Source organism: Microtus oregoni, unplaced genomic scaffold (genome assembly GCF_018167655.1).
Source record: "Microtus oregoni isolate MIOR12 unplaced genomic scaffold, Mior012 000014F_ref0000157, whole genome shotgun sequence".
NCBI classification, from domain to species: domain Eukaryota; kingdom Metazoa; phylum Chordata; class Mammalia; order Rodentia; family Cricetidae; genus Microtus; species Microtus oregoni.
Window position 1 is genome coordinate 25,844,801 of NW_024543073.1, and position 15,408 is coordinate 25,860,208.

A 15,408-nucleotide genomic window follows, 5' to 3' on the forward strand; every position below is an offset into this window, starting at 1 on the left:
TTTCCCTTTTTTCTGTTAATTCTCTTAGTGTGATTTTTGGGGCTACCGAAGACCAAATCCAAGGTCTTGTGCATGCTAGGCAAGTGTTCTCTCACTGAACTATAACCTCAAACCTCCTTACTTTCATTATAAATGCTTATCTGTAAGTTGGCTCAGGAGAAAGATACTCGCGTCCGAGCCTGAAAAGCTCAGTTTGATTCCTGGAATCCACGTGGTAGAAGGGCACGCGTTTACCCATGCCTGCATGCATGTACACACAAACACACTGAGTGAAAAAAGCCTTTGAATTTAATTTCAAGAAGTATCATTTAAAGGTTTCATTGAAAAACTAACCATGATTTATATCATAATGTCTTACAAAGGCAATCAATATTTGAATTTGCAGTTCGTTCAGAGCAAGAAATCAGAGTAAAAAAAAATATAACTTTAACACTAGTTGCTATCCATTAGGTTTGTAATGACTCATTTTACCTTCATCCCCCCTTTTAATGATGGTTTATATGTCATTTGAGCTTAAGTTAGAAGACAAAGCAAAGAGAAATTGCTTTAATTGGGCACACACATAATACCACAGTTCTTGGAACCAGAATGTGTTGGCAAGTTATTAAGCAAAACTCTAATACCCAGACATGATGGGACAGATTTTCTTCCAACTCTCAATTTCCCTATAAAATATTTACCTTTCAGAAATACATAAAAGGAGCTTTCTAAAAACTCTTTCTTGTTTAGCCAAAAGGAAATGACTTGAATTTCAGGGCAACAAACAAATTCACTGAGCATCCTTTATCATTAAATTCATCTGTTTCCTGATGTCTTTGTATTCACTCAATCCCTGAGATCTTATCCCTGAGTTGCTCATCATTAATTTCAGTTTGTCTAAGACTGTCTCTTCATATACATGTATATGCATAAAATATATTGCATACATTCACTCTCTAAAATTCTCAGACTTTCATAGCTTCTTATTTCTTTTTCTCATCATTAAAGACTTAGCAAAGGATTTGCCTCTTGCTGCTCACAAACAATGAACATCCTCCACCTAATCTTCTTAGCCCCATGCTGTCTTCAGGTTAGTCTAGTAATTGCAGACACTTACCTTACATATGGATTGATAGTCCCTGCCTTTGGCAAGACCCCCTGCTCTTTTCCCTCTTAGTACCAGTATTCAGCACTGGTAGAAGATTTATAATTCCCCAAATTACTTGGAACTTTCACCACTATAAACTAATTTAAACCCATTCAAGTTCTTACTTAATGCTTAAAAGTTACTTTAGGATATTTCTCACGCTTACTAGATACAGAGTGTGTATGTAGAAAGGCCACATGAAAATAGACTGGTATTTGGTGACATTTTGAGACATGAAAGATGAAAAACAGGAAAAAGAATGCTCCTTGCCAGTCAGTCCATCTCTAAGTTGCTACGTAGCTCCCTTTGTGTGGGTACTGATAACAGGCTTATCTGCAAGATGGCTATTTTATTCTTCCTCAGTTCTTTTGCTGGCTTGTCTTGAGACAGAGACACAATATAAAGAATAACATGAGAGAGACACTCTGATAGCCAGTCTGACTGTGGAAGACAGATCTGTCAACCCCAGGAAATGACTAGGAATCAAAGGAAAGCAGCAGATATCTTGGAAACCACAATTCATTTTAAACAACAAAAGGTGGTCTTGAATACTATGATATGATAAAAATTCACTTCTAAAAGCTGGTTGCTCCAATCTGTATTTTACGGTGACTTCCCTGGAATATCATTTTGATGATTCATACATATTCCCCCCAGTTAAATATGGATAGCATGTTGAATTGCGAAGAAAGGACTGACAGTTCCACCCCTTAGCTGCTCTTTCTTCAGTTCTTTGACAGTCATTTGAAACCTAGAACACAGTTTCTACCTACTTCCTTAGCAATACTTAAAATACAACAAAGCGTAACCTGAGACAAGCATGCCTTGCTTTTACCTGGGAAGGCCTCTGTTGGCATGGAAATTGTAGACTTGCCTCAGTCATAGCAGACACAAAATTAATACGAGCTAGACAGTGGATGTGGCGTATATCCAGACAGTAGACAGTGCACTATAATCTACCCAACTTTCAGATCAAATAAATATTAGATCACTGGATAAGACAGGAGATTACGGTTCAGAGAATTGAAGTAGTCTATGATGAAGAAGCAAACGATGACTGAAATAGGTATTGTCATGCGTATAGCCTGGTGCTTTTCTTTGCCTTACCACACTGTCTGTGAAATCAAATGTCACAATGCTGCATGATTTAAGGATGTAGCATGAAGAGCAGGACCCCTAGGTAGGTGGCATTTTTAAATGCCTTCATTCTACAAGAGTTTTGCATCTTAAAATAATTAACTATGATAATGTTATTAATCGGTATATTACTTCATTCTGAAATTTTGCACAATACAATGGGGATTTGAACACTGAAACCTTCTATTGTTTACTGTCTTTGCAGGAGTTGTGTTTCACTACAGGGCAGCGACCAGTAGATATACACTGAACTTTGCAAGTGCTCAACAGGCTTGTTTGGACATTGGGGCAGTCATAGCCACAGCAGAGCAGCTCTTTGCTGCCTATGAAGATGGATTTGAGCAGTGTGATGCAGGGTGGCTGTCTGATCAAACTGTTAGGTAAGAGGCCTGGGCCTAAAAGCTTTTCAGTATTAATATGCCAGGGACAGTGCCTCTCACTTCTCCTTTGCTTTCCTAGATATCCCATACGGGCTCCCAGAGAAGGCTGTTATGGAGACATGATGGGGAAGGAAGGGGTCAGGACCTACGGATTCCGCTCTCCCCACGAAACCTACGACGTATACTGTTATGTGGACCATCTGGATGGTAAGTCATTTAGCTATCTAGAGCTTCCTATGAATGTAAGAGAAAACCAGACAAGAGCATGGAGCGAGTCTCCAGGCTTGTTTGCATTCCACATGGCAGCATTTTATTTCCATGCCTGTATGATTTTGTGGTAAGATAAGCCAAAATTACAGTGGGAAGGTTAGGAGGGCGGTGTAAATGGTTATGCAGGATAGAAATATCTTGGCCAATGGCAGACTCTTCCCAGTCATGCTGCCTTTTTAGAGCATTCAGAATAGAAAACTGGTAGGTTGGCACCTATTCGTGTGAGAGGCAGGTAGAAACCCTGTAGTGACAAGCTGCTGTGACTCCAAGTGAAGATAAACACAACTCCCAAATGCGGTAAACACTATCAACCGGCAAACGAGGTGGTACCAGATTTCTTCTCCAGTCTCCTTTGTCACATGGAGTTTTCAGAGAAGTCATTCTTCTAACCAATCCACACATTCAAAGTGACATCAAAAACACCTACTGTTGTAGGTAGCCTGCTAACTGCCAGGGACCTGAAATTCAATGTAGATAAAACCTTTTCTTTTGAAGATGGCAGAGTCTGGTTAATTTTAGCTCTGTCATTTCTCTCTGCCTGAGTAAAGAGTGTTTGAGGTTACCAGTGAAAGTATCTAACGGGTTCTAAGCTGGTTTCCAAAACAAGGTAGGAGAGATGATTTTTACCACGTTAGAGGCTGTAGACCTGGGTGAATGGAGCCGATAAATGAGGCAGACTAAAGTCTCATGTGTTGGTCACCTTTATTTGGAGCATCAGACATTTAAGAGTAATCACATGAGTACAACCACAAGGACAGGCTGCGCATGGTAAGCAAGCTCCATGTGGCAAAACATGCTTTTCCATAGAGGCTCCTAAACAAGGAACCATAGCCAGTAGCAATGAATAATTTGAAGTTAGCATACTCCTATCCAGTACACATGGTAGGCACACAAAAACACGTAACAAGAACAGTTTCATGTTTTCAAAGAAACTGAAGTCTCAAGACTCTTGTTTTCTTGGAGTTTTCTCATAAGTTTTCAGAATTCTCTACGTACAACTCCATCCTTGGACTGTCTTCCAACAGGGTTGAAATGGATTTTATTTTATAGTGGCAGTTATCTTAGAAGCCCAAGTCTATAAATAAATGATGTTAAATTGACTTAGTCTTGCAATTTTGACAAGTATAAAATGAGGTTAGATGAGACAGTCTTTTCCAGCATTAAAATTCTGTGATTCTGTTTGATGTTTTTATTCGTTTGTTCATTATTTTGAGTTTGGCTGTGTTGGCCAGGCAAGCCTCATACTCCTGGACTCAAAAGGTCATGCCCTTTGACCTCTTGCATAGCTGGGGGTCAGGCGTGTGCCACTCTGCCAGGCTTTGACTCTACAATTCTGTTCACTGAATGAGTCATTATGAGATGTGAGCGCTAGGCTATAAACAGCTCCCGTTTTCCTTACACATTGATTAAATGTGCCTTGAAGGGTACATTAGCATTCTTGTTACACTGATTTTGATACCAGTAAGTAAGTTTTCTAAGTAACAGATTTCAGTGCCAACACCTCTTGGTTTTGTACATGGGCAAAGGAAGACATAGATATTAGCCAAACTACTACTGATGCTTATAAAATGTTGTAATAGGAGCGGCGGGGCTGTGTCCCTGGCACCCGGCCGCCCACACGTCTAGCTTTATACCCGAAATAATTACACAGAAACTGTATTCTTTTAAATACTGCCTGGCCCATTAGTTCCAGCCTCTTATTGGCTAGCTCTTACATATTGATCTAACCCATTTCTAATAATCTGTGTAGGCCACGAGGTGGCTTACCAGGGAAGATCTTAACCTGCAGCTGTGTCGGGTGGGAGAATCATGACGACTCCTCACTCGGCTTCTTTCTCCCAGCATTCTGTTCTGTTTACTCCACCCACCTAAAAGTTGGCCTATCAAATGGGCCTAGGCATTTTCTTTATTAATTAACCAATGAAAGCAACAGATTAGAAAGAAATCACTCCCACATCAATAAAATTAGAACCTTTCTCTTCCTCTTATTTTAACTGATTAAAATATCATTAAAATAGTTTTTAATAGCAGGTTTTTTTAATGGTTACTTGAAATACCTGGCTCCAGTAAATACATTTCCTACTGCAATCTCAATATGGTGGAAATTTGTATCATGCTTTTAGATTAGAATAAAATTTCTCAGGACTTCAATGCATGTATCTGAGATGCTGCTAAACCTGCATCAGAGCCAGAGGTAGTTTATGAAAGATATTTGTGAGATCCAATCGATTGGAAAGAACTCTATCAACTCTTACTGATATGGTGAACATTCAGTCACAAATCATAAGCCAAACTTCTTGATGTAAAGCCAGGTTTGTGTACTCGGGGATCCTTCTGTTGGTCTGTTTTCCAATGTCCCTCAAAGGAGCTGCCTGAATTCTGCTTTTAAAAGTTGTAGACATTTTGAAAGTCTGGATGGTAGGAGTCTGCCAGGGATCTCTTAGCCACACTGTACCAGTTGGGAGTTGTCTCTCACCGTCTACCTGCAAGTGTCATTTTTGGTGTTCAGTAATTAGATTCTGTCAGAGAGTAGCTCTCTGTATTTGTATGAAACTTACCATGAGGAAGGATTTGTCTATCTATCTATCTATCTATCTATCTATCTATCTATCTATCTATCCTCCCTCCCTCCCTCTCTCCCTTCCTCCCTCCCCCCTCTTTCCTTCTTTCTTTCTTTCTTTCTTTCTTTCTTTCTTTCTTTCTTTCTTTTCGTTCTTCTTCCCCAGGCTGTATAGACTGGTTTGGCCTCACACTCACAATCCTCTGCCTTAGTCTTCCCAGTGCTGAGCTCTCAGGCCTGCTTTTGTTGTTCTCAACAGAAGTGCCTTTCTACCTCTGTCCTCATTCTTATTTCCAAGGCAGGTGTGCCATATAACGTTTGCTTCTGTCCCAGTGTAACCCAGCTCGATTGTATAATGTTACTTGGGATAAATATTTCACACCTTTGATGACTACAGTCTTGTTGTGTGGAAATATAGCATGACAAAATCAACAGACTTTGAACCACATTGTTTTAGTAGATAAAAGTTGGAAGCCAGAGACCAGAATCAATACAAACAGTATGTCAAACACTTGTTAAAATCTGTGTCAACAGAGCAGCCAGGCTTTTGTTTCAGACATTTGACGATTATGGGGACACCACTGTGTTTATAACAACCCTGCTGGGGAAGCCTTTTCTCCCTTGTGCATTGCACTTGGAAAATTGAAAAACTCTTTTGACACTGCTCTTTTCTCTCACTTTGAAATTGAAGTGGAATGATGGTTAAATAAACTTTTATGGCTGGTGATATAAGTGGAAGGCCACACTCATTCCCACAAAGTTTCTCCCATTCCTGTCGAAAAGTTCTGCCTGTTAGCTGAATTGAATTGACAAAAATTTGTGTAAAGAATTGACAGTACAAAATTACTTCTGTTTTTTTTAAATTACTGTTCTAATAAAAGTTATTTGAAAGTGAGCCAGAATGCCCCAAAATTGGTGCATTCATAGATTTAATAATTTCTGCCCATATTTAGTTGTGTTCAGCGAAGCCAAGTACATGAGAGATGGTGAAGGCAGTTGAAGCTGTAGATACTGACACTAATTTTACTTTAAATTTAGTTATCATGAAATGTTACATTAGCAGAACATTAAGCATTTTTTGCTTTCGTAATTTAGAATGTCATATGTACATTGACATTTTTCTTAAAAGTTAACTAATTATATACATTATAACCAGTTTTCTGACTTTTCTAACGTGATATTTAAAGCATAATTTGGCACATGAATATAATATTCAGTTTTACTTTGAAAAAACAGCTGAGAAAGCATAAAAGGGCCTATATATCGGCTATGCCCACTACTGAGCACTTCAACATTAGCTCGTGTTATTAAAAACTGCTCTAGGGTTTGTGTTTTATTAGATATGAGTTAGGACTAGAATAATGTTATTAAAAGATCAGTGGGAACTAGGGCTTAAAATAGAAACACAGAAGTTAAGATTCATGAAATAATCATTATTATATGTAATCTTCATTTTCCTATCAACTGAATTTGGAAGATGTTGAAATGCCTTTAAAGTAGAACTGAGATGATAAAATGATTCAGAAAAATAGATAAAATTTTGAGACCCCAGAGGGCCTGGATTTGTGATGAGGTTACATAAAGCTATTATAAATTGAGCATGTATTTAATATGTAGCCTACAAGGTATTATCACTTAGCAACATTAACTTGAAAAATGCCAGTTGTTGCTATTATCTGAGAGAATGGCTGAATAGACTCTCTGGCTTAATGCGGATGCCAACATGGTAAGAAACTAAACTGTCCAGTGTTGGCTCTGGAAAATGTTGAAACTCACAGTTCATATTATGTATGATTCTATGAAATACATGCTACTTTCACATCACTGTAAGTCTGATAGTCATAACTCAAGCCATAGCCTACTGGGGACCAGCACTACTTAGGAAGGCTGAAAACCCTGTTGAAAGCAGCCTCAAGAGGAGGTTCCTTTCTTCAGCATCAGTACAACAAAAGTCGAGCTAGTCATCTGCCTTTAGTCTCAGCATATAGAGCTCTGTGCGTGTATGGCCAGTTTGGGCTACATTGTGAGTTCCAGGCCAAGCAGGAGTACAAAGTGAGATCATTAAAAAAAAAATCAAATCAATAAATAAAGTATTTTTAGAGAAATTGCAATGTTGGAGGGAAGGTGGGCAGAAAATCCATCTACTAGCCTAGGCAGTATTGGCATTTGATACCTGCTCTGAAAGGGAGTCATACCCACCACACTCTAGGGGAGGCTCCACTCCCAAGAGCAGCTGGGCAACTCAAACTGTGCTCAATGAGGTTAGATGTGGGAAGAGCTGGGAGGGGAGTAAATGTGATTTAAAAACTACATTGTATGAAAGGTTTAAAGAATTAATAAAATATTATTTAAAAAGAAACACCTTGGTGCAGTTCTACCCTGCCATTTACTACTTGTCAGGTCATGGGCAAATTTGGCATCTTGTAAGCTTTAATGGTTACTTCTTTTGTGAAATTTAGGACAATTTAGAGTATTTACTTTTGAAGCATGGTACGGAGATTGAATGAAATAGTTAGAGTTGCTTTTACTACGCTGTATGGTACCAGGTTAGTGATTAATAAACCATAGCTGCTGTATACTTGTGAAAATGTCCCACTGCAGACAGAGCTGAAAAGCCTTTGAAGCCACACCTTCCTGTATTAGGCTATATAGGTGGTGAAGTTTTCTAGGAATGAAGGTTGTTAAATGTTGAAAAGTCTTTGGAAACTATGAAGTTTCATCCCTAGAGACTTCTTAAAAATAGATTTGATGTGAGGTGTTAAGAGTTCAGCGCTCTGTCAAAGCCAGCTGGAGTCATGGCACTTTGAAGGGTGGATGGATCAGCTGGAAACAGGGCACCGTGAATACGATCATTGTGAATGTAACTTAATACTGGAACATTGTTGAATACTTAAAAGAAAACACTGCAAATAAATTGTTTAATATTATCCCCCTGAATCTGTTTGAAATAAATCTGTTCTGATGAGACATTGTCTGCCCATGTCACAGCATTTGGGAGCATTCTGACCTCTACCTCTCCGCATGTTCATGCACGCACAGACCCACGGCCATGGTCTTGCCGTTTGAGGGTTGACATCTTTCTGAAGGTGTGCTGTGATTTAAAATGTTTCTCTGCTGAAGCTGGCAGTGGGTTAGAAGGTTTGTGTGCCTCACTGTAGCTATATGGCGAGAAGCAATCCCAAAATGAGAAGAGTGGGAACAATTGAACAAATTCCGCTAACGTAAATATTCCAGCTAAAAATACCTCAAACTTAAAACAAAATCATCTTCCTTTCAAGGAAAATATTTGTTTGGGCTTCTAACGCTAATGTGTACTTGTCAGAATACAGTTGGCTTTTGAAAGTGTTCTATTTTCTCTGCAGATGAATGGGAGTGTGCCAAAGGGGTTCAGAGAGCCTCCCTTTGTGGCTGACCCCTTGAGTTCCCTTGCAAATGAATCAATCCTAGGCTTGCATCCCGACTTGACTGACTGCCTCAGAGTTCCCTCTACTCACGGTAGAGACCTCTGTCCTATCTTCTCGTGGCCTGTGTTTTCTGTGCAGCCCTGCCTTTAGGTTTTGCCTCAGCTCCAGGAGCTTGGTGCCATTCTGGGCCTCAGGCTTTTCCAGAGGCTCCTGGTGTGCTGAGAGACCTTCCCTGAGGATTTTCTCTTTTATCTGTTGTCTCTTTCCTGAGTTCTGATCCGTCTCTAACCTTTATCATCAAGGAACCTTGAATGTATAGCAGTAATCACCCCTTAAAAATATTTGCTTTCATCTCTTTCTTTTGCTAGTCTGTGAATTCTGGGAGGAGAAAACACATACAAATTCATCCTTCTATTCCTAGTAGATCATTGTCACACAGTAGGTCCTCCATAGATTGAATAAATCAGCAAAATAGATAATTTAATTTCCTATTGTCCTCTATGTAAACTGGAATTTACATGCTCTGTGGGATGAATGGGGCACCAAAGTATTTTATAAAAACAAATGAATCCACAGTGAAATATTAATTTGTAGGTTTGCATGTCTGGCCCCAAACTTTTTCCTCATTTCACATTGTCTTATATAGGCAGAGACTGTTCGTTTGTTCCCAGCTGCCCAGATCTGAAATAATTACATAGAACTATATTATTTAAAACACTGCTTGGCCAATAGCTTATGCATATCTCTAAGTAGTTCTTATATCTAAATCTTAAATTAACGCATTTCTATTAATCTGTGTATCACCACGAGGTCGTGGCCTACCCGCAAGTTTCCAGCATCTGTCTCCTCTGGCAGCCTCAAGACTTCTCGTTGACTCTGCCTGCTTTCTCCTCTGTCTCTGCTTGGAATTTCAGCCTTGCTCTATTCTGTGCTACAATTGGCCCAAAGCAGCTTCTTTAGTAACCAATGGTATTCACAGCATACAGAGGGGAATCCCATATCAGTCTTTCTCAGTGTTCTATTGCTCTGAAGAAACCCCATGATGACAAGAACTCTTCTAAAGGAAAACATTTACTTGGGGCTTGCTTACACTTTCAGAGGCTTAGTCCATTGTTATCACGGCAGGAAGCAAGGCATGCAGGCAGACATTGTGCTGGAAAGGAACTGATTGTTCTACATTTGAATCCACAGACAGCGGGGAGAGAGAGACACCTGAACCAGGCTTGAGTTTTTGGAACCCCAATTCCACCCCCAGTGTCATACTTCCTCCAACAACATCACTGCACCTGCTCTAAGGAGGCCATACCTCCTAATTCCTCACAAGTAATACCACTCCCTAATGACCACACATTTAAATACATGAGCCTAGGGGAGCCATTCCTATTCAAAACATCACATACACTGGTATTTTCCATTTGTGCATCATTTTGTCACTCGCCTTTGGTTTTGTGATTCACGAATGGGGTCTGTAACAGTTCTTCAGAAGATCTATTTTGTATCATAAGTGCAAATCCAATACATTGACTCTGCCATTCCCCTACCAAACATTGCACTTCATGTGTTTTTCCACAAGCACAGACTCTGCCTGGTCGTCACTGCCCCCACCACCTACTCAGACTTTGCCCTTTCTCTATTGTGACTCTGAGTGCATACCAGGCGCCTGACCCTCTGCAGACCTGGCACATGCTTCCCCTGCAGTGGCGCACTGACTGCCATAGAGAACACTCCTCAGATTACTGGTATTAAATAGCTTAATGCTTCCAGAATTTTTTAATTGGTTCTTCTTGTTTACACTGGTATTTCTTTTCTTCAAATGTGACATTGCCAGTTTTATTTCTGGAAAAAAATATAACTCTCAGTTGAGAAAAGATAATAAGTTTCTGTATTTTATTTCTGAGCCAACATCAAGGGATTGTTGTAGGCATGAACACACATGCCTTAGCCAAGAAAGTCGCGATAGAAATTGTAAATTTTTTTAAACTTACCTTTCTTTCTCTCTTTCTTTAAATTGTTGCTTATTACTTTGTATATTACTTGAAAATATTTTGTGAAGTCTGTGAGGTGTCATTTAGACTTTGACCATTTAAACTAGGACTCCTTTGAAGTTAAGTTTTTAATTTTAACCAAATCTAGTTCATCTATTGCTGTTGTTCTTTTGGTGTCAACATTAAAAATATTGCCACATCGCAATCATAAAAACTTTCCACTGTGTTTCCTTCAAAGAATTCCATGACTTTTTGTTTGTTGCTGTTTTTGGTTTTTGAGACAGGGTTTCTCTGTGAAATAGCCCTGGCTGTCCTGGAACTTACTTTGTAGATCAGGCTGTTCTCAAACTCACAGATATCTGCCTGCCGTTGTCTCCCAAATGCTGAGATTCAAAGGCGTGTACCACAATGTTCAGCTGAATTTCATGACTTTTTTATTTTCCTGCTTTTATTTTAATTCATTTTGAGTTTCTTTTTATATATAACATTTCAATTTAATGAGTTTTCCACCCTCTTGAAAACAAATCAAGCAAACATATATTTATTTGGGGGCTCTCAGTTCTACCATGTTGACCTACTTGCCCAAACTTATCCCATTTATTGTCTTTTCTGTTGTGATTTTTGCTATAAAACCTCTTATAGCACAGGCTGGCCACAGCATTTCTGTGTAGTCAAGGCAGGTCTTGAACTGATCTTCCTCTCTCTGCCTCCAAGTTGAGGGTGTAGATGTAACTCTTAATGCTTGGCTTATATTATGAATTGCCTTTGTTGCTATAGTTTTGTAGTTAAGTTTGAAATTGGAACATGTGAGACCTCTTCTGTTTTTCTTTTCCAGTGTTGTTGCTATTTGGAGTCTCTTGGGTTCCTAAATTAATTTTAGAATCAGCTTGCCAATTTCTACAAGGACATCAGCTAGGATTCAGTAGACATTAAGTCTCCAGAGCAAGCGGGAGGATTTTGCCATCATACCAACTGGAAGTCCACGAACATAGGATGCTTTTCTTTGGGGGTGGTGGTTAAATATTTGATTTCACGCAAGAAATCAAATTTTGTTTTCAGAGTATAAAATTTGCAAAAGTTTGTACAATTTATTCTTAGCATTATATTTTTGATTTGAATGTAAATAAATTTTTCTTAGTTTCTCTTTCTAATTATCTGCTTCAAGTGTTTAGCAATCAATTGATCTCCATGTATTTGTCAGCATAACTGTACCCCATCTACCAGTGCTAATTTACGTTTTTGTCTCAACATTAGCTTAGAACAAGTGGGAAATTCGGAAAGCTCCTATGTCCCTTTCCAATGTCTTGACTCCCAAATGAGAACGACTGGCTCCTGATGCTGATCTGGGTTCTGACCTTCAGCGAAGTCATTCTGCCAGCCCAAGAGCCTTCCTGTCACTGTGTGCAGAAGGCTGGCTGTTCTGCAGGTCGTAAGACCCAATTTTAGTGGAACTGACACACATGTCCACATAGATAGTGACTCTTTCAGGAATCAGTTAACATAGCTGATGAGATGCTACCGCAAGCAGGTATAGTTAATTGATTTGTGACTCATGGGATAATAAAAATTCATTTATTCATTTTATCTTAGTAGTGCATATAGGTGTATACATGCATTTGAGTCAAAATCTGACAGAAAGAGTAAAGGAGAAATCCTTTGAAAAAGTTTAAGTCAATACGTCGAAGTCAATGATTATGTTGACTTGCTGTTAACACCACTAGGTCTGGCATATTTGGCAAGTGGTTTTGACTCATGGCTACTTAGATGTTCATCTTCTCTGGTTACTTCCTGTTCACTTATTTCAGTCAACAATAAGCTGCTCACATGTAGGGTTTACCCAAATAACAAGGTTATGTGTACACATACATACATACATACATACATACATATATACACACATATAAATTTTATAGTGAAATTTAAAACAAAAGCAGGGATTTTGCTGGTTTACAGAACTGATAGTCACAACACCTAGTTGGGTATAACAGGACCAATTAGCATGTGTGAAAAAAAGAGGCTTAACATTTTTGATGCCACCCAGAAAATTCCCTCATTCAGAAAACCGTGGTGATGCTTCAGCTTTGACCACTGAGAGCAGCCATCAGCTTTCTTTAGTATCCCAGCTCTGGGCTTAGCTTTCGAACAGTTCTGCTGTGTCTCCTGGGAAGAAGCGTTAATGTTTGAACACCAGGGATCACTTTTCAAGCTTTTATTTGTTTCGTCATTGCTTTCGGGTTCAGTATGTGTCACCTTGTAGTCTGCCAAGAAGTGCCTTTTCTATCCAGCACTCAGAGCACGGAAAAAGCACAGGCATGCTCTATTCCAAGGAGTCCTGCGGTGGCTACTGGTCAAACTAAAGTAATTTTCCTTAATATTTCTGATGATGGTAATTCCTATGATTAAGAAAGTTCTAGTTTGTGCAATGCCAGCAGATATTAAAATCTAAACAAAATTCCTTCTAGCTCTTTCTAGACTAGTGGTTCTCAATCTTCCTAATTCTGTGACCTTGTAAAACAGTTCCTTTTGTGGTGACCCCCAACCATAAAAGTATTATCATTGCTACTTTATAACTCTAATTTTGCTACTGTCATGAATTGTAATGTAAAAATCTGACATACAGGATATCTCACATGAGACCCCTGTGAAAGAGGGTTGTGACCCACAAATTGAGAACCAGTGTTCTAGATCCTCCCTGGAGAGCTAATCAAAAGAAGAATAGGTTAAAACGCTTTAAAAAATTCACACAGCTGTTTTGAGAAAGCCACTCCCAGAACTTTGCAGTGGATTTCTTGGCAAAGTATAAAAAAAAAATCATTGTTCTAGGAGGCAGCTGTCTGCTGCATCCAAGATCACCTTGATTGCTCAGGTACACATCCGTATGAGGGGCAATAGAGTAGAGGTGTCCTATTCTAGTAAAGTATCCTCACCAAAGGCTCTGTGCCTGCCTCCTAAGCGCCAAAGACAGTGCTGGGGTACAAACATATGAATTTTCCTTTTTTCTGGAAGACATGCCTCCATTGCATAAAAGAGATGACTTCCTCCATTTGGATTAAATTGCTGACTTAGATACGTGCCCTGGTCCTCTTGTTTACTCACTGTCCTTGATAGAACCACGGGAGGCAACTGGCTATGTATTTGGATTGCTGTCTCCTGTTTTGGTTGTGTCTGGTAACCTGGTTCACTTTTTCAGTTTCTGTGAACAGGCTTCCTAGTATCTACCAGATTTTAAGATTTCTTCACTATGAATCACTTGTGAATTCTCTATTTCATTGAACTACGTGTCCTTGGAGCAAAAATTTCCAGAACATTTCAGGAGATGAACCCATTGACAAATGTCCTGTTTGAATATTCGGAGACAGAGCAGGTGTGGCTTTCCTTGTGTAGGGAGTGTGGTGGCTCTGGGATGAGCATTGACCATGATTGTAGAATACTAAAGCACAATAATACAGTTGTTTGAGGCAGGCTTTGTTATCATTAGGGCTTTGAGATGAGCGGAGGTAATGTTTTTACTAAAAATACTATGGTGTAGGAATGCTTAGGTCCTTAATTTTGAAGCAGAGTTAAAGTTAATATGTTTTCTTTCCTTTTTCTTATTACTCCAAAATAACAAGTATACCACAGAGGGTGAGTGACTACATTTTATCTTTATGATTTTTTTTTCTATCCTTGCCTTAAAATAACCTCAAACAATCTTGTTAAATATTCCATTTTCATCTAAGTGACATGATATGCTCTGTAACTTTTTTCAGTTTTTTTAAGTATTCACAATATTGGGGGCTGGAAAGATGGCTTAGTGTTAAGAGTACTTGATGTTCTTACAGAGGACCAGATTTAGCTCCTAGAACTCACATTACCTTGCTTACAGCTGGTAGCTCTAGCTTCAGGGACTCTGACATCTTCGGGATTCTGAGAGAACATACACACAGAGAGACACATATACATACATACATGTAAATGAAATAAAAATCCATATAAAATGTAAAGTAAATGAAATTTAACCTTGCAAGGTTGGAAATGTCCTACAGATAAACAAAGAGGAAATTAATTAGTCTTGGGGTTACAGAAGCTCAACTAATAAAATCATTCTCTGATATTACAGAGAAAAGGGAAGTCATATCCTGCAAATGAGTTAAATCATTGATGTAAGGTTAAATTTGATGTTAATTCTGACACAGGAAGTTTAATATGTAGTTCTTGATTGGTGAGTAAAAATGGCATTTCCCCTTCTAATCATTTTGGCAATAACTAAATCTTTATTCATTTTAATACCAGCCATGTTTGACCTTTAAAAGTAGGATCTAGTTATCCTGGGGTCATTGTTCCGTATTAGTCATTTCTCTGGTTTTGTTTGTAGAAGTAGAGCTGTCCTTAATGACTGAGATTCTTTGCTTCTGCTGGCTGGCAACTCAATCTTGATAGTCTCAGGGAAGAGTAGTGTTTTCAGAACAGACTGTCAACAATGCAGGCAACTGAGATGCCCGGAGTGATGTCAGCTGTGCCAACAAACCCATGTGTTCTGACTTTGAGGGACAGATGTGGGCATGTC

The 15,408-nt window shown here is 39.0% G+C and overlaps 1 protein-coding gene across 2 annotated transcripts in view; it reads left to right on the top strand.

Annotated features, from left to right (window-relative positions):
- The window catches only part of Vcan (versican), a 98,965-nt gene that overhangs the window by 17,400 nt on the left and 66,157 nt on the right, over positions 1-15,408 (top strand). For both annotated transcript variants that reach the window (XM_041663548.1, XM_041663547.1), the window contains exons 4-5: positions 2,469-2,643; positions 2,723-2,850. In XM_041663548.1, coding sequence (XP_041519482.1) covers positions 2,469-2,643; positions 2,723-2,850 — 303 coding nt within the window. The remainder of the gene's footprint in view (positions 1-2,468; positions 2,644-2,722; positions 2,851-15,408) is intronic.